At 43.4% G+C, this 24,971-nt stretch overlaps 1 protein-coding gene across 2 annotated transcripts in view; it reads right to left on the bottom strand.

Moving 5' to 3' along the window:
* The window catches only part of LOC139368004 (HtrA serine peptidase 1b), a 32,699-nt gene that overhangs the window by 6,850 nt on the left and 878 nt on the right, over positions 1-24,971 (bottom strand). For both annotated transcript variants that reach the window (XM_071106485.1, XM_071106484.1), the window contains exons 2-3: positions 14,925-15,024; positions 13,225-13,429 (exon numbers count right to left, since the gene is read on the bottom strand). In XM_071106485.1, the coding sequence (XP_070962586.1) occupies positions 13,225-13,429; positions 14,925-15,024 (305 nt within the window). The remainder of the gene's footprint in view (positions 1-13,224; positions 13,430-14,924; positions 15,025-24,971) is intronic.

Genomic DNA, 24,971 nt, shown 5'->3' with positions numbered 1-24,971 from the left:
TTCTTACCTGGGAATATTGAAGACTCGTGTTAAAAGGAACCACCAGCTTTCATATGTTCTTATGTTCTGAGCAAGGAACTGAAACGTTAGCTTTCTTACATAGCACAAATTGCACTTTTACGTTCTTCTCCAACACTTTGTTTTTGCATTATTTAAACCAAATTGAACATGTTTCATTATCTACTTGAGGCTATATTGATTTTATTGATGTATTATATTAAGTCAAAATAAGTTAATTCAGTATTGTTGTAATTGTCATTATTACAAATACATTTTTTTTTAAATAAATAAATTGGCCGATTAAATCGGCATCGGCTTTTTTGGTCCTCCAATAATCGGTATCGGTGTTGAAAAATCATAATCGGTCTACCTCTACCCTCCACCCTCCTCTTCCATCCTAAATAATAAATAAGCTAAAGTAAAAAATAGAAAGTAACAATAAAATGAGATAACAAAAACGAGGCTATATACAGGGGGTACCGCCACCGAGTCAATGTGTGGCGGTGCAGGTTAGTCGAGGTAGTTTGTACACGTGACTATGCATAGATAATAAACAGCGAGTAGCAGCAGTGTAAAAGAAAGGGGGGAAGGGGGTCAATGTAAATAGTCCGGGAGGCCATTTGATTAAAACAGAAGCTTCATCTGTGCTCGATTTCTGCAAGGATGCAGGGCAGTGAAACTAGTCTCGCTTTGTCTGTCCCTGAGTGTGTCTCGATGTAACAGGACCTTAGACTTGATGCAATGATGCAGCCTAACGTTTCCTTGACTTTCCAGTTTCCATTGCTCTCCTAAGCTAATAGGATACCTTGTCAGCTCTCAGTGACTGGGATGATATTTGCTGCTGAGCCCTCTGATACAGTGCCAGTGTGGAACGGTGAGAGACAGCCCTGTGTGTGTCAGTGGAAATGACCAGACTGTCAGAGAGGTAAACATCAGGGGGGAACGGGGGGGATAATGGGTGCAGAAGGGACTGTCAGACCTGGCAGCCGTCTGCAGGAAGGATCCACTAGTCAAGACTGCTGTCTGTTGCTGCTAGAGTGATTGACGAGGCACCTGTTGGCACAGTGTGTGTGTGTGTGTGGCTGCGTGTGTGTGTGTGTGTGTGTGTGTGTGTGTGTGTGTGCCTGTCTGCTTGTGTGTGTGTCAGCTTGTTCTGTGTGTTTCTGTGTGTCTGTGTGTGTACCTGAGTCAATAGGGACTGAACAGTCAATTCACCAAGAGAGTTAGACTTGTTTGCTCAGTACTGATAAATGCTGAAATATAATTAAAAAAATAAAATAAACTGTATATCGTACACAAGAGGACTGTGACTGCCAATAAAAGCAGTGTCTTATACACACATTAAATCCAGAGCTAGATGAGAAATGATTATGTCCAGGGTCAAACTGTTTGCAGACATCCCAATTAGTCAATTTGAGAAGCAGCTTGTGTTTCTATTTGGGATGAACAACAATGTAAAGGTATCAACAGATTCCTCAGTCTGTATTCAAGGCCAATCACACATGCTTATGGAAAACCTCATCTTCTACTGCTACGGTTTCCTGCCAGGAAAGAGGGCACCTTACTTTTTCTCCCTTACTTCTCATTAATAACCTTTAGCCGTGGGCGCGCACGCACGCACGCACGCACGCACGCACGCACGCACACACGCACACACGCACACACGCACACACACACACACACACACACACACACACACACACACACACACACACACACACTTTTTATAGCTACTGTTTACAGGCCTCCTGGGCCATATTGAGCATTTCTCAGTGAGTTCCCTGAATTCCTATCGAACCTTGTAGCCATGGCAGATAATATTCAAATTTTTGGTGACTTTAACATTCACATGGAAAAGTCCACAGTCCCACTCCAAAATGCTTTCGGAGCCATCATCAACTCAGTGGGTTTTGTCCAACATGTCTCACTGCCACAGTCATACTCTGGACCTAGTTTTGTCCCATGGAATAAATGTTGTGGATCTTAATGTTTTTCCTCATAATCCTGGACTATGGGACCATCATTTTATTAAGTTTGCAATAGCAACAAATAATCTGCTCAGACTCCAACCAAGGATCATCAAAAGCCATGCTATAAATTCTTGGGCAACCCAAAGATTCCTAGATGCCCTTCCAGACTCCCTCCACCTACCCAAGGACGTCAGAGTACAAAATCAGTTAATCACCTAACTGAGGAACTAAATTTAACCTTGCGCAATACCCTCGATGTAGTCGCACCCCTAAAATCAAAAAGCATTTGTCATAAGAAACTAGCTCCCTGGTAAACAGAAAATACCCGAGCTCTGAAGCAAGCTTCCAGAAAATTGGAACGGAGATGGCGCTACACCAAACTGGAAGTCTTCCAACTACCATCCTGAGACAAGGCCGAGTATAGCCCACAAAGATCTCCGCCACGGCACAACCCAAGGGGGGGAGCCAACCCAGACAGGAAGATCACATCAGTGACTCAACCCACTCAAGTGACGCACCCCTCCTAGGGACGGTATGAAAGAGCCCTAGTAAGCCACTGACTCAGCCCCTGTAAAAGGGTTAGAGGTAGAGAATCCCAGTGGAAAGAGAGGAACCGGCCAGGCAGAGACAGCAAGGGCGGTTCGTTGCTCCAGAGCCTGTCCGTTCACCAATACACTCCTGGGCCAGACTACACTCAATCATATGACCCACTGAAGAGATGAGTCTTCAGTAAAGACTTAAAGGTTGAGACCGAGTTTGCGTCTCTCACATACTGTAGGTAGGCAGACCATTCCATAAAAATGGAGCTCTATAGGAGAAAGCCCTGCCTCCAGCTGTTTGCGTAGAAATTCTAGGGACAATTAGGAGGCCTGCGTCTTGTGACTCCTTGCTGTCCCCAGTCCACGTGGTCGTGCTGCTGCTCCAGTTTCAACTGTTCTGCCTGTGGCTATGTAACTCTGACCTTCTCACCAGACGTGCTACCTTGTCTCAGACCTGATGTTTTCAACTCTCTAGAGACAGCAGGAGTGGTAGAGATACTCTGAATGATCGGCTATGAAAAGCCAACTGAAATTTACTCTTGAGGTGCTGACCTGTTGGACCCTCTACAACCACTGTGATTATTATTACCATTTGACTCTGCAGGTCATCTATGAACATTTGAACATCTTGGCCATGTTCTGTTATAATCTCCACCCGGCACAGCCAGAAGAGGACTGACCACCCCTCATAGCCTGGTTCCTCACTAGGTTTCTTCCTAGGTTCCGGCCTTTCTAGGGAGTTTTTCCGAGCCACCGTGCTTCTACACCTGCATTGCTTACTGTTTGGGGTTTTGGGCTGGGTTTCTGTACAGCACTTTGTGACATCAGCTGATGTAAAAAGGGCTTTATAAATACATTTGATTGATTGATTGTATCTGCCCAGGCCACAGCTGAGTGTACAGACCCACAAATACCTATTCCACTTCCTGTAGTGTAACAACCCTTCCTGTCCTCCAGGCCAGAGCTGCTCTTCACATTGGGACACTCTAGCATTCAAACATGGTGAGAAAATACGATCGAAGTCTCTCATAACTCTAAACCTATAAGTGTACGATATAACATTGGGAAAAGACTGATAACACCATAGCCAAGTTGGCTTTTCTGAAGGCAAGGAATTGCATTTGGTGACATTTTCCGTGTCTCTACAATCATTTGAGTCCACAGGATCCGTCTGTGACTGACCTGGACATTCCTAAGGGGTCACCCTGGTCTGGCTATCTTCTGTCTGAGGAAAGACAAATGGGAAAATGGGCTAACTTTGAGAAATGGGGCCATTGGACTTGAGAATGTGTTTTCTTTGGCTGGATCCTTTCTGGCACTGACCATAGCAAGTATGAGCATCTGAAGTGATTCACCATTTCCCTCTCTGTTGATGTGGTCTTTCTGCACCAGCTTTAAACGGATGACAAATGCCCTCTGAGGCTGCTGAAATGGGGAAAGGATGAGATAAAGACTAACACACACACATATATAACCCATTCCAATAAAGGCTAATCAAACCCAGATTTTGACAAGAATGTTAATGTTCAGTCCAGGCAGAAGGGGAAGCTTGTGACTGGCTGTTCTTAGATCAGGGACAAGCTCAGTAAATCATACTCAAACCCTCAGACTATGGGATTACGTTTTCAGGACCTGATTCTGGGCAAGTTAGCCAGCCCTGGGTCACGGGGCTCCTTCTCAGAGCTCTACTGGTTGTTACAGTGAACTTAACAGTTTTAGACAAACTTACCATGTCACTTTCTTTCCGGTTATTAAGAGATACAGCAAATCTATGCAGACAGAAGTAATGTTGGTTACTGAGAACTACACAAATTGCCTCCTTCTTTCCAACCATTAGGAACTGGAAATACATCGTATCCCAGAGATTTATAATCGGGGAATGTCCCTGAGGGAGCAAAAATAACCCAATTCAGAGCCAAGAAAGAAACACAAGCCTGGGAATGCCGGCAGAGATATATATTGGGCTGTCTTTCATCTCTGTTCTGCACCACTAGAGTGTGACTCTCTTTTGTCTAACAGACTCCAGTCCAGTTTACTTTTCTCCAATTGAATAACACACATGTTGCAAATTTACTCTCAAGTAACAGAGTGCAGACTTTGACCTAGTTTGGATATGTCTTACTGCACGTCATAAAAGAATGCAAGGATGAGTGATGACTTTGTTGATGCCAGGTAGCGTCTCCACTTAGAAAATTCCATCTCTCTTTTTGTACTCTTGTTTGATTGGCACAAATCAACTAGGTGGATCAAACCACAGGTATGAAGGGTCTACCTATGGGCTGGGATGGGCCGGCTCCTTCTCTGCTCTTTGGTTTGGATTAGTTATGGAACATTTAAAAAAAATGCAAAATCTGCTGGATGGAGAGAGAGCTGAATGGTAGAGTTTAAACATCTGTTTCGTTTACCTAACACTTGTTTACTTTATCCAAATGTTTGGATTGATTCACCTCCATCAGTGCGGGGGTGTTGAGACGACTCTGTCTCCGTCAAGAAGATTCAACAACATTTCTCAATTGGATCTTCAGACCGAATCCTAACTTGATGTCTGTCAAATCTCTCATTGACACCAATGAATGATTGATGTGAAACGAGTTGCGTAACGCATGCAAACCCCAAGTTATAATTCAGGCTATCATTGTCAACAGTAGCAGTGTAAAAGAGGGTTAACTCGGAAGACAGAGTTAGGCAGCATCTCTTTACTGATCAGTAGAAACAAGTTCTTCATGACCTTATCTGATATGAATGCATACAGTATCAAGCCTCCACCTGTGAACCAAATGGTGCCAGGACCTTCCTCTTTCCAGTACATCTGACTACTCCAACAACCTTCATAAAAGCAGGTCTTAAGAGGGGAATTGGACAGCGGTACTTTGATAGATTTGAAGAAGTTGTTTACCATGTACTACTACTGTAAAATACATCTCAAGGCAGTTCATTCAGTATGACAGGGTAATGCCCTCCAGATTGTGGTTATAGCACAATTGGGAACCTTATCCTCCTCTATGCAGGAAGCATGGCTACAGGAAAATGTTCTGTCCTGTTCAGATCCAGGAGAATGAAAAGGTCAGCTGAGGTCCCCTTCACTGACTTTTCAATGTAGATGCTTTATTAACGAGCACGTAAACAATGGACTCTTACGGATGCAGTAACAGTTATTTTCCATCATCCACGCTTTGGCGGCATTGAGGGAATATAATCAATGGTCCTTTGTGACCATAGAATCCATGTTGGACGACAACCAAATCTAGACTCCGCTGTGTTTCTGCTGAACAAACACACCGCACAGACACGAAGACTGGAATCTTTAAGAATAGCAAGAGAGCATAATATTGGTTTAGGTGTCTCGCATAAGACTGAGATACGACAGGTCTGTGTATGTGTAAACTGTCTTCCAATGGCACAGCACATCAGTTCACAACACAAACTACATACAAACCCAGCCACCACAACAGAGCACCAGCCAGAAAAACAATGGCTTCTCTTGTTGTGTGGACTGTGATTAACTATGGCGCTTCTGTGGTTTGACAGAACTGTACATAGCGTTGGGATGTGACTCATCCATATGTAGTCACTTAGTGACACTTCAAGATGGACACATTTCCCCAACCAGTATCTATTTGTCCTCGATAGAGAACTTCAACAGCACAACAGGTGTCACATCTATGGGCTCATTTTCTATTTAAGGTGGAACTAGTGTCAAATGCACGTTAGTTTGCAATCTTGTCATGTAAAAACTGGCGCCCTAACACCAGATTCGGCAATTTACCTGTCTTATATCAGCTTGCTTGCGCTCAGATGGGAGGGGTGGAAATATTTGAGATGTGTCCTTCAAAACATGATCCAACGTTCTAATTCCAGGCAGTGTTCATAGAGATATTTAAGACCAACCAATAGCTGGTTTTAGCGGTAACGCAGTTGGTTATGTCATGGATTTTGACAGTTGAAACGTAGCCTATCCAGCCGTGACGCACACTGCCCTATCCAGCCGTGACGCACACTGCCCTATCCAGCCGTGACGCACACTGCCCTATCCAGCCGTGACGCACACTGCCCTATCCAGCGGTGACGCACACTGCCCTATCCAGCCGTGACGCACACTGCCCTATCCAGCCGTGACGCACACTGCCCTATGCAGCCGTGACGCACACTGCCCTATCCAGCCGTGACGCACACTGCCCTATCCAGCCGTGACGCACACTGCCCTATCCAGCCGTGACGCACACTGCCCTATCCAGCTGTGACGCACACTGCCCTATCCAGCCGTGACGCACACTGCCCTATCCAGCCGTGACGCACACTGCCCTAGAGTAGCCTAAAGGGCTTTTGGTGCCTGTATACTTCGTATTTAAAAACATAAAAGACTAACGTTTTCCCCCTTTTATTTGAAGAAAAACCAAGCAAAGCCTCCTCTCAATTAAGGCTTTTTTGTCTGCCCAATGCAATCGCGTAGTAGTCAAGACTGTCGATAAAGGGTTTGGCTCCTGAGACCGCTTGGAAGTAAATCTTAATCACCAAAGGTTTAATAAAATATCAAGTTTAAGAGGAGTAAAACTTTGAGCTGACATTCCCTTTTAATCTACGCATTGTAGGCAAGCCCACAAGATTTTAGCCATGCAGGTCCCGTTTTGGTGTGCGTAAAAGCCTCCATAGTCTATGTTGTTTTCATATTATATGCCCACGGTGTCACGGTCGTCATATGGAGGAGACCAAGGCGCAGCGTGGTAAGTGTACATACTTCTTTAATGAAAGAAAGAACACTGAACAAACTATACAAACCGTGCCGCTAACATACCTAGTGCAGACAGGCAACTAAACATAGAATAAGAACCCACAAACTACCCAAGGAATATGGCTACCTAAATATGGTCACCAATCAGAGACAACGATAAACAGCTGCCTCTGATTGAGAACCAATCGAGGCAACCATAGACATATAAACACCTAGACTTACAAAACCCCCATGACATACAAAACCCCCTAGACAATATAAAAACTAAACAAACCCCCCTCGTCACACCCAGACCTAACCATAATAATAAAGAAAACAAAGATAACTAAGGTCAGGGCGTGACACACGGGGAGAGATTATGGTGCCTGTAAGTGTGACATAGCCTATTTAAAACAAGTTGTTGTTTCGTTTGGTTTAGAATTTGATTATAAATATATGTTCTCTTTATAGCCCTTATAAATCATTAATTTAATATTGTTTATTGACCACGTTTGTTTATTGAAGCCACGCAATTCCTTAGAACAATACGGTCTGCAAATGGGTTCAAGTTAATTTATTTAGCAAAGATGGGAAAGGTCTACATTTTGTTAATTTGTTTCTGTAAACCATTTGACTAACCTTGGAATTGATTCCAAGGCAATACATAAAATAACGTAAATACACAACCTGAAGCAACCACATATTTGGCCATGGAACACGTTCTGAATGGCCAGTGAGGGACCAAGCCTCGACAAACTCACAACTTGTTTATTCATCAACCCATCCCTTTCGCGCCAATGCCAGCAAGTGCGCCGACAATGGTGACAGGGAAAATAGCAAAAATATTTCTGACACACCCCTGAACCTATGACCCTGAGCTTACACTTCGAACGCACCGACAGCATCATTGCATTTTGGTACACTAGAATTAGATTGATTTCTAATGAAAAATCCTAATTCTAATGCACAATCGAGAGAAGAAAAAAAAACACACCGAAATGAATGTAATTCTGGTGTACCAAAATGCAATTACGCTGTCAGGTGTGTTCAAAGCGTTAGGTTTGTTAAAATAGAGCCCTATGCACTCTACAAGCCTATAGCCTTAAACCTACTCCCCTCTGATATCAGCTTTAGCCCCTGCCGATCCAAGCATTACGATTAGTGAACTTCCTCAGCCAAGTCCCAAGGGCCATAATTATACAGTGTGCAGAGAGCATCAGTGAAAATATTAATGCACTCCAGAAAACATGTTTGATCATTGTCAATAAGCTATGCAATGGAGGACTGTAATTCCTGTCACAGAGGATCAGTCATTTACCACTGATTTCCAGGCTTCCTCTAAAGTTCACGGAGACCTAGACATGTACAGGATATAATATACATATAATTATAATACAGTCATGTCAACAACTAGTACTTACTTTATCATCAACCATCTAGTTGTTATTATAGTCAATGCAAGATCAAATCAAATCAAATTTTATTGGTCACATACACATGTTTAGCAGATGTTAATGCGAGTGTAGCGAAATGCTTGTGCTTCTAGTTCCGACAGTGCAGTAATATCTAACAAGTAATCTAACAATTCCCCAACAACTACAAGATACACACAAATCTAAAGGAATGAAAGAGAATATGTACATGTCGTATATGAATGAACGATGGCCAAGCGGCATAGGCAAGGTGCAATAGATGGTATAAAATACACTATATACATGTGAAATGAGTAATGTAAGATATGCAAACATTATTAAAGTGGCATTATTTAGAGTGATTTGTATAAAGTGACTAGTGGTCCATTTACTAAAGTGGCCAGTGATTGGGTCTCAATGTGGGCAGCAGCCTCTCTGAGTTAGTGATAGCTGTTTAGCAGCCGGATGGCCTTGAGAAGAAGCTGTTTTTCAGTCTCTCGGTTCCAGCTTTGATGCACCTGTACTGACCTCGCCTTCTGGATGGTAGCGGTGTGAACAGGCAGTGGCTTGTCCTTGATTATCTTTTTGGCCTTCCTGTGACATTGGGTGCAGTAGGTGTCATGGAGGACAGGTAGATTGCCCCCGGTGATGCGTTGTGCAGACTGCACTATCCTCTGCAGAGCCTTGCGGTTGAGGGTGGTGCAGTTGCTGTACCAGGCGGTGATACAGCCCGACAGGATGCTCTCGATTGTGCATCTGTAAAAGTTCGTCAGGGTTTTGGGTGACAAGCCAAATTTCTTCAGCCTCCTGAGGTTGAAGAGGCGCTGATGCGCCCTCTTCACCACACTGTCTGTGTGGGTGGACCATTTCAGTTGGTCTGTGATGTGTACGCAGAGGAACTTAAAACTTTCCACCTTCTTCACTGCTGTCCCTTCAATGTGGATAGGGGGTGCTCCCTCTGCTGTTTCCTGAAGTCCACGATCATCTGTTGATGTTGAGTGAGAGGTTGTTTTCCTGACACCACACTCTGAGTGCCCTCACCTCCTCCCTGTAGGCTGTCTCGTCGTTGTTGGTAATCAAGCCCACTGCTGTTGTGTCATCTGCAAACTTGATGATTGAGTTGGAGGGTGAACAGGGAGTATAGGAAGGGGCTGAGCACGCACCCTTGTGGGGCCCCAGTCCTGAGGGTCAGCGAAGTGGAGATGTTGTTTACTACATTCACTACCTGGGGGCGGCCCCTCAGAAAGTCCAGGACCCAATTGCACAGGGCGGGGTTGAGACCCAGGGCCTCCAGCTTGATGATGAGCTTGGAAGGTACTATGGTGTTGAATCCTGAGCTGTAGTCAATGAACAGCATTCTTACATATGTATTCCTTTTGTCCAGATGGGATTGGGCAGTGTGCAGTGTGATGGCGATTGCAGATTGTTTAGATCATTTATCTTTGCCTTCTTGGGTACAAGAACAATGGTAGCCATCTTGAAGCATGTGGGGACAACAGACTGGGATAGGGAGTGATTGAATATGTCCGTATACACACCAGCCAGCTGGTCTGCGCATGCTTTGAGAACGCGGCTAGGGAAGCCATCTGGGCCAGCAGCCTTGCGGGGGTTAACAAGTTTAAATATTTTACTCACGTCATTCACGGAGGGGGGGCGCAGTCCTTGTTAGTGGGCTGCGACGGTGGCACTGGATTATCCTCAAAGCGGGCAAAGAAGGTGTTTAGTTTGTCTGGAAGCATGACGTCGTTGTCCGTGACGTAGCTGGATTTCTTTTTGTAGTCAGTAATTTCCTGTAGACCCTGCCACATATGTAGCCTTGTTCTCAAACTTGCTTTGTTAAAATCCCCAGCTACAATAACTGCAGCCTCAGGATGTATGGTTTCTAGTATGCATATAGTCCAGTGAAGTTCCTTGATGTCCGTCTTGGTGTCTGCTTGAGGTGGAATGTACACAGCTGTGACTATAACTTACGAGAATTCTCTTGGTAGGTAAAATGGCTGGCACTTGATTGTAAGGAATTCTAGATCGGGTGAGCAAAAGGACTTTGAGTTCCTGTATGTTGTTATGATTACACCATGGGTTGTTAATCATAAAGCATACACCCCCGCCCATCCTTTTCCCAGAGAAGTGTTTATCTCTGTCGGCGCGATGCATGGAGAAGCCCGGTGGCTGAACCGATTCCAACAACATATCCTGAGAGTGCCATGTTTCCGTGAAACAGAGAATGTTTGTAATGGTCGTCCGTGGAAGAAGGTGAGGACCAAAGCGCGGCGTGGTACTTGTTCATGTTATTTATTTAAACGGAACACTATCAAACAAAGAAACAAAAAAGCACAACCGAAACAGTTCCGTCAGGTGCAAAACACTCTAAACAGAAAATATAATCACCCACAACTCAAGGGTGAAAACAGGCTGCCTAAGTATGGTTCTCAATCAGGGACAACGATTGACAGCTGCCTATGATTGAGAACCATACCAGGCCAAACACAGAAATACCAAATCATAGAAAAAAGAACATAGACTGCCCACCCAACTCACGCCCTGACCATACTAAAACAAAGACATCACAAAGGAACTAAGGTCAGAACGTGACAATGTTACTATCTCAGATGTCTCTCTGGAAGGCAACCCTTGCTCAAATTTCATCTACCTTGTTGTCAAGAGACTGGACATTGGATAGTAGTATACTCGGGAGCGGTGTGCGATGTGCACGTTTACGGAGCCTGACTAGATGGCCGCTTCGTCTGCCCCTTCTGCGGCATCGTTGTTTTGGGTCGCCTACTGGAATTAGATCTATTGTCCTGGGTGGTGGTCCGAACAGAGGATCCACTTCGGGAAAGTCGTATTCCTGGTCATAATGTTGGTAAGTTGACGTTGCTCTTATATCCAATAGATCTTCCCGGTTGTATGTAATAAGACTTAAGATTTTCTGGCCTAACAATGTAAGAAATAATTCATTAAAAAACAAAATATTGCATAGTTTCCTAAGAACTCGAAGTGAGGCGACCATCTCTGTCGTTTCAGCCCTGTGTTTGCACATGCTCAGAAGGAGTTGGCCTCAGCAGCCATTTGACTAAAGAAAAGACTGGGGATGAGCACAACGACCCAGATCCACATTTAGTCAACCAGTCACTGAGCGGGGAGAGAAACAGAGAAACAGAATCCTGTCCTTGTTGCCAACAGGAGACCATTTCTCTTCACTGTCTGTCAAAGCCTGTACAGACTCATCCTTTGACGCAATGGAAACAGGAGCAGTGAGCGAGCCACGGCACATGCAGATATATGCCTCGCAGGAGTACGTCTGTTTTGCTCCCACTCCGCTTTGAGGGCGGTCCTCCGCCATCACACCAACGCAATGTAATCTTTCCACCTCACGCTCCAAGACAGGGTCAGGGAGTTTGACCACTCTGTCTGGAAGGGGTCCGTCAGTCCTTGGGTTCCCTCCTAAGGGTTCTCTTTGTGTTTTTGGTGAGGTTATTACAGTGTAATTGTCGGTTTAATGACTTTCGACAATTTAGGTTTCTAACTTATAAGTACTTGAAGTCATTATGGAAGTAAAAATACACTGTCTATGCTCAGAGACAAACAATAAAACCTTTCAGAAGTGGATTTATAATGTTGACACTTTCAGTTGCAAATCAAATAAAAAGTGACACGCTATTGAGCAGCATCCAGGAGTCAGCCAGAGGCTTGTCTGGGAGGACTCACAGTAACGTGGCACGGGAGCCGGCCAGTGTAGGGGAGTAAGACACCCTATGCTCCAGATACACCTCTTCAAACACACACACACACACACACACACACACACACACACACACACACACACACACACACACACACACACACACACACACACACACACACACACACACACACACACACACACACTTCCTCCAGTCTTCTGGGACTAGTTCATTGGAACTAAGCCTGGGACTGGTTCACACACACAGAGGAACATTTTCCTCCTTGACACCCGAACAGCTCTAACCCTCAACTGGGTGATTACTCTTTTGGTAATAGTAGGGAGAAGCAGCCATATAAAACATAATGTTGACCCCTAGTTATTAGAACAAACTGGACCAAAGATGAAAAACTGTTCATTCAATCTAAATCATACCACAAAAAGACCCTATTTTCACAGATACACATTCTCACAATTCATCATGTTTGTTGCTGAGGTGTCTTATTTGAACGATCCGGCCTAGCTCAAATTAAACCTAGCCGGCACCAAGAATGTTTTGAAAAAGTATTTTCATGCAGGGATTTGTCGGCCATAAATTAATCCAGTCTGTGTGAGCAGATGAATGACAATCTATGAAAGACTGATGCTATTTGTCTTGACCATTCAGAGCCACTGTTAAAATCTCTCCATCACATTCCTGTTCTCTGGCACCATCTCAGAGAGAAAGCGAGAGAGAGAGAAAGAGAGAAAGAGAGAGAGGGGGGGGGGGAGGGAGAGAGAGCAAGAGTGAAAGAGAGATAGGGAAGGAGGGAGTGAAAGAGAGAGAGAAAAGGGAGGTTGAGGTAAACAGAAGCACCGGTGCATTCAGAGACTCCTGAAGAAGAGAGGCTTGGAGAGCGGTAACAGGCCTTACCGGGACGTCGATCTTGATGAGGGCGATGTCGGCCTTCTCGTCCACGTCTTTGATCTTGGCGTCGAAGGTAGCGCCACTCTTCAGCTCCACCTTCACCCGGTGCTTATTGGCAACCACGTGGGCGTTGGTCACGATCAGGCCGTCCTCTGATACCACGAAGCCAGAACCACTGGCCACCGCCACCTCCCGCTTAGAGAATACCATCCTGGGAAGAGGACAGAGACAGGAGACAGAGGACAGAGACAGGAGACAGAGGGTAAAGCAGGGAGACAGAGGGTGAGACAGAGAGACAGGGTGACAAAGGTGCGAGACAGAGAGACAGGGTGAAAAATAGCGAGACAGGGAAACATCCTTCATTGGTTTTCACCTAAAACTGTTCCACCTAAGACTGTTTGTAGTGCCTGCAACCAAGCTCTGTGATGTCCTGTAGTAGAAGAATTTCAGAAAATCGTCCAAAGTACATGTTCTGCAATATCTGTAAATCCACATGTCCATGAGCAGAAGACCACATGGTACTACAAAACATACTGTATACCATTTAGCCCAAAGCCCCTCTTAAAGATCCCTTGAACAAATTTCCTGATGATGTGTTTATCAACAGGAGGGCAGGAGAATGTTTGTGTTCTCATAGCAACAGCAGGATCAACTTTGTAAACAATTTATACAAGGTCCTGAGTCAGGCAGACAACTATGTACACAACTGTGACAGGCAGGAGATCTGGTGGTTGATCTACAGTGTTTAATATAGGTCTATACTTGTCTAACACTCCATCCACTCCTATATACCTTAGAGTGAAATTGGTCACTTTCTTATCATAACTTTTACTGGGAAAAACCGCATGTGATACAGTACCTGTTCTACTGTGGTCAGTGTGTGTGTGTGTGTGTGTGTGTGTGTGTGTGTGTGTGTGTGTGTGTGTGTGTGTGCTTGGTCTGTCAGACCTGGCCATCCAACGTTCAAAAATACAGTTTACTATAGAATACTACAGTACTTACTATAGAATTCTGTAGTAAACTGTAGTATACTGTAGAATAATATACTACACACTGTTGTATCCCTCGATCATGTGTAGTACGTAAAATAGCATTTGGTAGTATACTGTAGAGTACTATAGTAAATACTACAGTAGTAACCACAATAAAATACACTGTAGTGAATACTAGAGAAATGTCAACAAAAACACTACAGTCCACAAAAACACAACCCTAATTTGTGCCATAAGTGAGAAACCTACATGCCAAGTATACAGCATATATTGTGTTCCCTAAAGGTTATAGAAAAGAGCAGAAGCTCTGACCTCTCCGTTCAGAACCCAGTCCTACCTACAGGTTATGGAACATTAGCTCTTTTAGTACCTCTCCAGTAGGAGAAAGACCACACTTCTATGTTAAAGATAATAAAACAAAACCACTTTAGTAAACAGTACAGTAATGTCCCCAAAAAGACTACAGTAAACACTACAGTAAATAACTGTCTGCAAAAACACTACAGTAAATACCACAGTATATACTGCTCTTTTTTACTACAGTATGTATACTATAGTAAACTGGAAATACTACAGTATACTACAGTAAATATTACACTATACACCATAGTATTTTTTCATGTTCGATGTTTCTGTGTGTTGGTGTGTGTGTGTGTTTGTGTGTGTGTGTGTGGGCGTGTGTGTGAATGTGATGCAAAGAAGAGAGGTTCTTACTTGCGGTAGAGTTCAATATGAACCACAGCAGGAGCAATCTTCTCAACCACGTCAGCAATAAAGTTGTATCTGTGGCGCAGACTGTCTGGATTCTCCTGGCCTGGAAAACATCAAACACATACAGGATTATATATTTACCACAAGCCCCGAAATATTTCCAAATACTTCTGGGTAGGAAAATGATTATTTTGGCTTGGACTGGAACAGTGGGCATATCTATCTGTATAAAATGTTTGCTCAAAGTCTAAGCTGTCACGTTCTGACCTTTATTTCCTTTGTTTTGTATTTATTTAGTATGGTCAGGGCGTGAGTTGGGTGGGCAGTCTATGTTTGTTTTTCTATGTTTTGGGGCATTTCTATGTTTCGGCCTAGTATGGTTCTCAATCAGAGGCAGGTGTCATTAGTTGTCTCTGATTGAGAATCATACTTAGGTAGCCTGGGTTGCACTGTTTGTTTGTGGGTGATTGTCTATGTTGATGGCTTGTTTCAGCGCAGCTCGCATTAGCTTCACGGTTGTTATTTTGTTTACTGGTTTTGTATAGTTTTCAGTGTTCAGTACTTTCTTTATTAAAGATTTACCATGGACACTTACCACGCCGCATATTGGTCCTCTGATCCTTTTCGCCTCTCCTCTTCAGATGAAGAGGAGGACGACCGTGACATAAGCACTATACTGTGCATATATATATATATATATACTACACTCTGTAAAGTCTACACAAGGTATTCCCAAACTCCCAGGGATACGCGCAATGCCGTCCAATTATATTTTCCAACAGGGCTATACATTTGGGTGAGTTTTTTTTCTCGCCTGAGTAGCCTTGTTTCACTGCCAAAAATAGAATTAAACCATCTGCATTCAGCGAAATAACAACACAATGTAAAATACAGGTAGCCTAGTCAAATAATTAACATCCAATCATATTAACCATTACTCTCTCGCGGGAATTCCACTAATGGTCCGTATGTAGCCAAACATAGCTGCTGCTCATGTTGGTATCTGTAATGATGGCGCAAAAGCCATGACAGGGAGACACAGTGGAGTGGTAAGGCGCGTGCAAGCAGTTGCTCCCGACGCCATTTGGGTACACTGCAGCATCCACGGAGAGGCTCTTGCTGCCAAGGGAATGCCTGGCAGCTTGAAAGACGTTTTGGACACTACAGTGAAAATGGTTAACTTTGTTAAAGCACTTATGGCTGCAATCCCGTTAACGGGATGATATGACAACAGCCAGTGAAAGTGATGGCGCCAAATTCGAAACATCAAAAATCTCAAAATGAAAAGTCCTCAAACATACATGTATCTTATACCGTTTTAAAGGTAGTCTTGTTGTTAATCCCACCACAGTGTCCGATTTCAAATAGGCTTTACGGCAAAAGCACCACAAACGATTATGTTAGGTGACCACCAAACCACAATGAAAACAGCCATTTTCCCAGCCTCCTTAATGCAACCGCTGTGTCTGATTTCAAAAAAACTTTACGGAATAAGCAAACCATGCAATAATCTGAGACGGCGCTCAGAAGAAATAGTCACAATAGCCACCATGTTGGCGTCAACATAAACAAGAAATTATATGATAAATATTCCCTTACCTTTAATGATCTTCATCAGAAAGCACTCCCGGAATCCCAGGTCCACAATACATTTTTGTTTTGTTCGATAATGTCCAATATTTATGTCCAAATACCTCCGTTTGTTAGCGCGTTTGGTATACATATCCAAACGCTCATTCTGGTCAGCGTTACGTCGGACAAAAACTTAAAAAAGTTATATTACAGGTCGAAGAAACATTTCAAACTAAGTACAGAATCAATCATTAGGATGTTTTTAACATATCGCTTCAATAAAGTTCCAACCGGGGTATTCCTTTGTGTCTTGATGAGCAATGGAATGCAAGTGGGAATGCGCGTGATCAGAAAATGGCTGACTGCCAGTCAACTGATAGATTCTGCTCTCCTTCAGTCCCACAACACAGTAGAAGTCTCATTCAAATTTCTATAGATAGTTGACATCTAGTGGAACCCCTAGGAAGTGCAACATCATTAATATCTCAAGGGGATTTCATTGGGAACTGTGGTGAATACATACCAAGCTCAGATTTCTCACTTCCTGTTTTGATTTCTCCTCAGTATTTTGCCTGCCATATGAGTTCTGTTATACTCACAGACAACATTCAAACAGTTTTAGAAACTTTAGAGTGTTTTCTATCCAATACTAATAATAATATGCATATATTAGCAACTGAGACTAAGGAGCAGGCCGTTTACTTTGGGCAATTTATTAATCCAAGCTACTCAATACTGCCCCCCAGCCATAAGAATTAAAGCAAGGCCCCTGAACTCTTGTGTATTTTCTGCACTATGCAATGATATGGGCAGCGAGCATGTAACGCGTTTACAACAGCGCTGGTTTTCAAGGGGCAAAGTATTGACATGTTTTTTTTAATTGAGAGACGAGCTTAAAGTTTTCTTTACTGACCATAATTTTCACTTGTCTGACCGCTTGCATGATGACGAATTTCTCACACAACTGGCCTATCTGGGTGATGTTTTTTTCTTGCCTGAATGATCTGAATCTAGAATAACAGGGACTCTCTTCAACTATATTCAATGTGAAGGACAAAATTGAGGCTATGATTAAGAAGTTGAAGCTCTTCTCTGTCTGCATCAACAAGGACAACACACAGGTCTTTCCATAATTGTATGATTTTTTTCGTGTGGAAATGAACTCAAGCTTACGGACAATGTCAAATGTGATATAGAGAAGCACCTAAGTGAGTTGGGTGCACAATTATGCAGGTACTTTCCTGAAATGCACGACACAAACAACTGGATTCGTTATCCCTTTCATGCTCTGCCTCCAGTCCACTTACCGATATCTGAACAAGAGAGCCTCATCCAAAAAGTGGTTCTGTGAAAATTGAATTGAATCAGAAGCCACTGCCAGATTTCTGGATTGGGCTACGCTCAGAGTATCCTGCCTTGGCAAATCACGCTGTTAAGACACTGATGCCCTTTGCAACCACATACCTATGTGAGAGTGGATTCTCGGCCCTCAGTAGCATGAAAATTAAACACAGGCACACTGTGTGTGTAAAATGATTTAAGACTGAGAATCTCTCCAACACAACCCAACATTGCAGAGTTATGTGCGTCCTTTCAAGCACACCCTTCTTATTAACCTGTGGTGAGTTATTCATCGTTTTCAATTAACAAATAAGGTTTTATATGTAAGATGGTTAAATAAAGACCAAAATGTTTGATTGTTGTTCTATTATTATTTGTGCCCTGGTCCAATAAGAGCTCTTTGTCACTTCCCACAAGCCGGGTTGTGACAAAAACTCACACTCATTCTTATGTTTAATAAATGTATAATATAGTGTGTGTGTGGCAGGTTTACAATGCAAAAAACAACATTTGAGAGTGCGCTGACCCTGGTGCTAGAGGGGGTACGCAGCTGGAGGTTGAATGTTTGAAGCGGTACGGGACTATAAAAAGTTTGGGAACCACTGCTCTACACTATACTCTTATAAAGGAACTTTAAAGAGCGCAGGGGACCTCCTATCATCACTGTACTGTATAAACATAAGCATATTCTCTATTGATAACATCCAGATCGGTAGTGCGAGGGACAGAACTCAGCTGAATCTAAAAAAGGGAAATTGGAACATCTGCTTTGAGGCTCCGTATTGTACTGCATGGTCAGTCCAGCTGAAGATCTTCTGATCTCCTCACTGAGCTTATAAAACTCAGGAAGTTTTATAACCATAACACTTGATTTTTACCTTGCGCAACCTTTGGTTACGGAACAGCTGCAGTGCGTGCAAAACATGTGCAATTACGCTTTCCCCTCCTCCCTTTGGGTCTGTGTCGGCCCAGTCAAATAATATCCCTAGGCCTATCCTCCATCTCCCCCTCTAATAAATAGCATCTTTCCAAACCACCTCGCAAACTGACAAAAGAGTTCATATAGGTTGTGTGGTTTGGTCTCACACAACCTATGATAGGCAAAACAATAACTGGTGTCTCCCCCTTTTATCTTACATTCCAACAATAATGCACTGCAGAAGGGCTGCTGAACTGGGCTGAGCACTCCCAATCACCCCAACCACAACATCATGGACATTCACAATGAGACCTGTGGAGGCTCCTCAGATGAGGAAGGGGAGGACTATCCTCCCCAGTGAATTTCATACAAATAAAAATTTTAAAACATTTAAAAAGTTATCATTAACATTAGCATGAACTGCAATGTTGTCCAATCAATCAAAGGATCAGAGAATTAATATAGTACTGAAAGCTTACACTACAGCTATCTAGCACTGCAGTACATACATGCATGTACAATGAGAAAGAAATACAGTAGTTGAACAGTTTTGAAGAAATTAATTACTTCCAAAATGAAAGAGTAGCAAGAGAGAAATAGAGAGCGAGAGAGACTGTCATATTTTTTTCACTTTCATATTCACTTACTTAGCTAGAAAATGCAGCTAGCTAGTTTAGCCTACTGAAACACCTTGCTCAAACAGAGGGATGCTATGTTAACTAGCTGGCTATGACTTTACAACACAACACTGGAACTCTTCCAAGTCAAGGTAAGCTTTTGGTTTGACAAATGTATTGTCCCGGGGGCCCACCGGGGTAACTGCTTACTGACTGTTCACTAACGTTACTGCACGATTGTAGTTCTATTAGCTATGCTGACTATGATGTTACTTTAGCTAATATGGTGACAACGATGTAGGCTGTGTGTAGAGGTTATGGTATGGTTTGGCTTGGAAAGGTTTTTTCGCCTGGTCACATACAGCTGATGTACAGTATGTGCCTTGGCTTATGGTAGAGAAATTAACATTATATTCTCTGGCAAAAGTACTGGTGGACATTCCTGCAGTCAGCATGCCAATTGCACGCTCCCTCAACACTTGAGACATCTGTGGCATTGTGTTGTGTGACAATTTTAGAGTGGCCTTGTATTGTGCCCAGCACAAGGTTGCACCTGTGTAATGATCATGCTGGTAAATCATCTTCTTGATACGCCACACCTGTCAGGTGGATGGATTATCTTGGCGAAGGAGAAATGCTCACTAACAGCGATGTAAAACAAATTTGTACAAATAATTGTTGCTAAATAAGGTTTTTGTGTGTATGGAAAATGTCTGGGATATTTTATTTCACCTTATGAAACATGGGACCAACACTTTACATGTTGCATTTATATTTTTGTTCGGTATAGATTGGCATATTAGATTCTGGCAACTTCAATCCAACAGGTCATGACAGCCTAGTCTGTGTTTGTTTCATTAATATTATCTAAGGCTATAAGGACTTTCACTGACCTCAAACCACCCAGAGAAGTGGATTGTGGTATGTGCTTGAGCAATAGCAGGCTATATGTCTCCAGATCCAGCCTCCACCATCATGACTAGTCAACTTCTCTGTAATAATTCTTGTCATCATGTTGCCGAAAAGAGTAAGAGAGAGGAGAGAGTTCTCTCGACCTGACCTGCACACAGAGACATGCACTCAGGCACGCCATGTGAAATCAAATCACATACAAATACTTCAGCTTTGATAAAAGGTCAAAAGATCAGTTGTAAAATTGAGGACACTCTATCTTTCTTAATCACTATCAGTCACACCAGCTATTTTGTGCACTGAAAGCCTATAGCATGATCGAACAGATACAGGAACACACAGATGCACACACAAACAAACACACACCCCAATTGAAATTGTATCACGTGGAGCGAGAAAATAATAGCCCTCTAACCTTACAGATGTGCGTTTCTCTGCCAAGTGGAACTCCCGATTATGGGGCATGCCATGGCCTGTCTGTCTATTCTTACCCACTGATGGTTTCCTGATGAGTCCATCAGCTATTTGACAAGGGGTGCTTGGCTTGACTGGCTGTCAGGCTGCTTTGGCCCCTCTCACAATATGAAGTTAGTACATAAAGAGAGAGACACAGGCTGGCAGGAAGTGTTATGTCTTAATACTGTAAACATGGTCAAATACAACTGTGTGGAATAGATCTTCCTCAATAGGTTCTTCTTTATTTGACTACAGCAACAGTTTTGCATGATTGAGGGGTTTCTTGCAGAATCTGTGAGTCCATATCCCAGTGCCATCCATTTTGTCACCAAAGCCCCATACACTACCCACCATTGCGACCTGTACGCTCTCGTTGATTGGCCCTCGCTTCATACTCGTCGCCAAACCCACTGGCTACAGGTTATCTACAAGTCTCTGCTAGGTAAAGTCCCGCCTTATCTCAGCTCACTGGTCACCATAGCAGCACCCACTCGTAGCACGCGTTCCAGCAGGTATATCTCACTAGTCACCCCCAGCCAATTCCTCCTTTGGTCGTCTTTCCTTCCAGTTCTCTGCTGCCAATGACTGGAACAAACTGCAAAAATCTCTGAAGCTAGAGACTCATATCTCCCTCACTAGCTTTAACCACCAGCTGTCAGAGCAGCTCATAGATCACTGCACCTGTACATAGCCCATCTGTAAACAGCCCATCTATCTATCTACCTACCTCATCCCCATACTGTATTTATGTATTTATCTTGCTCCTTTGCACCCCAGTATCTCTACTTGCACATTCATCTTCTGCACATCTACCATTCCAGTGTTTAATTGCTATATTGTAATTACTTCGCCACCATGGCCTATTTATTGCCTTAACTCCCTTATCTTGCCTCATTTGCACTCACTGTATATAGACTTTTTGTTTTCTTTTGTTCTACTGTATTATTATTATTATGCCAATCAGTTGCCATACCAGGCGGTGATGCAGCCAGTCAAGACGCACTCAATTGTGCAGCAGTTGAGGATCTGAGGGACAACGCCAAACATTTTCAGCCTCCTGAGGGGAAATAGGTGTTGGTGTGTGTGGATCATGTTAATTCCTTAGTGACACCGAGGAACACCGAGCCCTGTTGATATGGATGGGGGCATGCTCGGCCCTCCATTTCCTGTACTCCACGATCAGTTGCTTTGTCTTGCTAACGTTGAGGGAGAAGTTGTTGTCCTGGTAGCACACCGCCCAGTCTCAGGCCTTCTCCCTGTACGCTGTCTTATCGTAGTCGGTGATCAGGCCTACCACCATCGTGTCATCAGCAAATGGTGTTGGAGTCGTGCGCGGCCACACAAACGTGGGTGAACAGGGAGTACAGGAGGGGACTAAGCACACACTCCTGAGGGACCCCCGTGTTGTGGGTCAGTGTGGCGGATGTTTTCTTGTCTACCCTTACCACCTGGTGGCGACCCGTCAGGAAGTCCAGGATCCAATTGCAGAGGAAGTTGTGTTCAGTCCCAGGGTCCTGAGCTTAGTGGTGTCCAATATGGTGTTGAACTCTGAGCAGTAGTCAATGAACAGCATTCTCAAGTAGGTGTTCCTCTTGTCCAGGTTGGAGAGGGCAGTGTGGAGTGCAATAGAGATTGCGTCATCTGTGGATCTGTTGGGGCGGTATGTGAATTGGAGTGGGTCCAGGGTGTCTGGGATGATGGTGTTGATGTGAGCCATGACCAGCCTTTCAAAGCATTTCATGGCTACAGATGCGAGTGCTACGAGGTGATAGTCATTTAGACAGGTTACTGTGGCGTTCTTGGGCACAGGGAATTTGAAACATGTAGGTGTTACAGACTAGGTCAGGGAGAAGTTGAAAATGTCAGTGAAGACACTTGCCCGCTTATCAGCGCATGCTCTGAATGCACATCCTGGTAATCCACCTGGCCCTGTGGCCTTGCGAATGTTAACCTGTTTAAAGGTCTTACTCACATCGGCTACAGAGAGCGAGATCACACAGTCGTCTGGAACAGCTTGTGCTCTGTCACTGTCTGTCACGGTCAGCTGTGGAGCAGTTCGTCACAGCACTCTCCATCATGTCACTCATACAGAGAGCTGAGCATCATCAAGAGCAAATAAATAAACAGGTATTAACATAGTATTAACTAACTTAGCTACCAATTAACTAAACATGTCTCAAATTTGATTTGAACCTCTCCAGCAACAAAACATCTTATTGTTAGAGATTTTATTGACACTTCTTTCCATTCAAAAGGTATTAAGACACCATTCCATTCACTTTCTACTGACAGAGTTTAGTTGATTTTATATCCATTCCTGTCAATCACACATATACAGTATACATGCAACAAGTCACCTCATGACGAAACATGGCTCAATGACTGTCGAATTTGACCTAGATCTTGATCTGTTTAGAAGTTATACAATCGACTGACTTCATGAGGTCCAGATGCCATGATATCATAGGTGGGAGCAGCTCATGTAATGGCTTTATGACAGAGTTCCACCATATCTTTGGCTTGGCTGAGCGATCCTGTCCTCAGTTATTGAGTGAAACAGCTCTTTTTTGAGGTATCAAGGTATGCTAGTCCTCTGACCTGAAGGTGCTAAACAGAGTCCCAAAATCTGGAAAGGAGTTTTGTGTTCAAAAGTTGGGAGAGGGAGGAGAAGAATGAGGGAGTGATGAGAGGGTAGCAGGAGTTGGATACTCACTAGGGTTCTACCTGGAACCAAAAGGGGTTATTCAATGGGTTCTCCTATAGGAACTGTCAATGGAACACTTTTTGGTTCTAGATAGCACCTTATTTCCAAGAGTTTACTGTAGCAGAAAGCTGGCTGGCACACAATGATCCAGGTGTGAATGGTGTGTTCATAGCTTTGTGCGTGTGTGTGTTTTCAATGTGTACCTTGAGGCCAAGCATCACAACTATACACATCCCAGAAGCAGAAAGACAGTATTTATTTACACTGCATACACCAAGTTCCCAAGAAAGCCTTGTTAGATTTCAACAGATTTTGACCCTGGGTCAATAGTTAGTTAATAGTTAGTTAAGACAGAAAGTTACTTCACGCAAAAACTAAAGTATGGCAGTTGGTTGGGGTGGATGGGTAGGCGTGTAACGTAAACGTCTTGCATCCCAAGGGTTCCGTGTTCAAATCTCGTCAGGACAATTTGAGCTAATTAGCAACTTTGCAACTACTTACTACTTTGCAACTAGCATGTTGGCTAACCCTTAACCTAATTGCTAACCTCAACCCCTAACCTAGTTGTCACGTCTAATCAAGGTGGGTGGAATCAGGCGCAGAGAGCAGATAGCGATATAAAGTTGTATTCTCCGGTGAACAAAACAAACACGGTCAACCCAAACACACACAGGGTGAAATTATCCAACACAGGATAACAGACTAACCGGAGAATAAGAAACACAAAAACACCGATAGACGAAATGAATGACAACATAAACAATCCCGCACAAAACAAGGGTGGGACAACCTACATTATATACAGACACTAATTAACTAAACAACACACAGGTGCAACCAATCAGACAAAACCAACAGATACATGAAAAGGGATCGGTAGTGGCTAGTAGGACGGTGACGACGACCGCCGAGCACCGCCCGAGCGGGCAGGAGAGCCAACCTCGGCGGAAGTCGTGACACTAGTCAACGTTAACCAATAGATAGATGACGTTAGCTACAACAAATTAGAATTAGCAACATATCATATATTTTGCAAATGTGTAACATATTGTAAGAATTGCAATTCGTAACATATCATACGACATGGATGATGGACATCCACATATTAATACATACTATACGAAATGTAACATATCATACTAATTGGAGTGTCCCAGATGTATGTTTACTACGTCCAGGTCGGCACGTGAAGCCCTACCGTTTCATTAGTCAAAATAACACGGACAGGGAAGAAAACCTAAACAGCCACGAAGGCACACCATTGAAATGTCAATCAAATTGCAAGTAAAATGTGTTATTAACCAACAAATTAAGATATTTGTAGGATATGGTATCTCCTTGTGAAAAACATGTACGACACAAAATCTCTATCTGGTTTAACCGTAGGCTACTGGTAAATGTGTTGGGTGTGATTGTTATACATCTTGGCACATACTGGCTCTACCACTGTGCTAGGCTACAGTTAAGGCAGATCCAGTTGAACTCGGTAACATGTTATTTCGGGAGATGGGATGTTTTAATGAGCAAGC

This window comes from Oncorhynchus clarkii, chromosome 16 (assembly GCF_045791955.1).
Source record: "Oncorhynchus clarkii lewisi isolate Uvic-CL-2024 chromosome 16, UVic_Ocla_1.0, whole genome shotgun sequence".
NCBI lineage: Eukaryota > Metazoa > Chordata > Actinopteri > Salmoniformes > Salmonidae > Oncorhynchus > Oncorhynchus clarkii.
The sequence above is the reverse complement of the archived record's forward strand: the minus strand, read 5'-3'. Positions and strand labels throughout refer to the sequence as shown.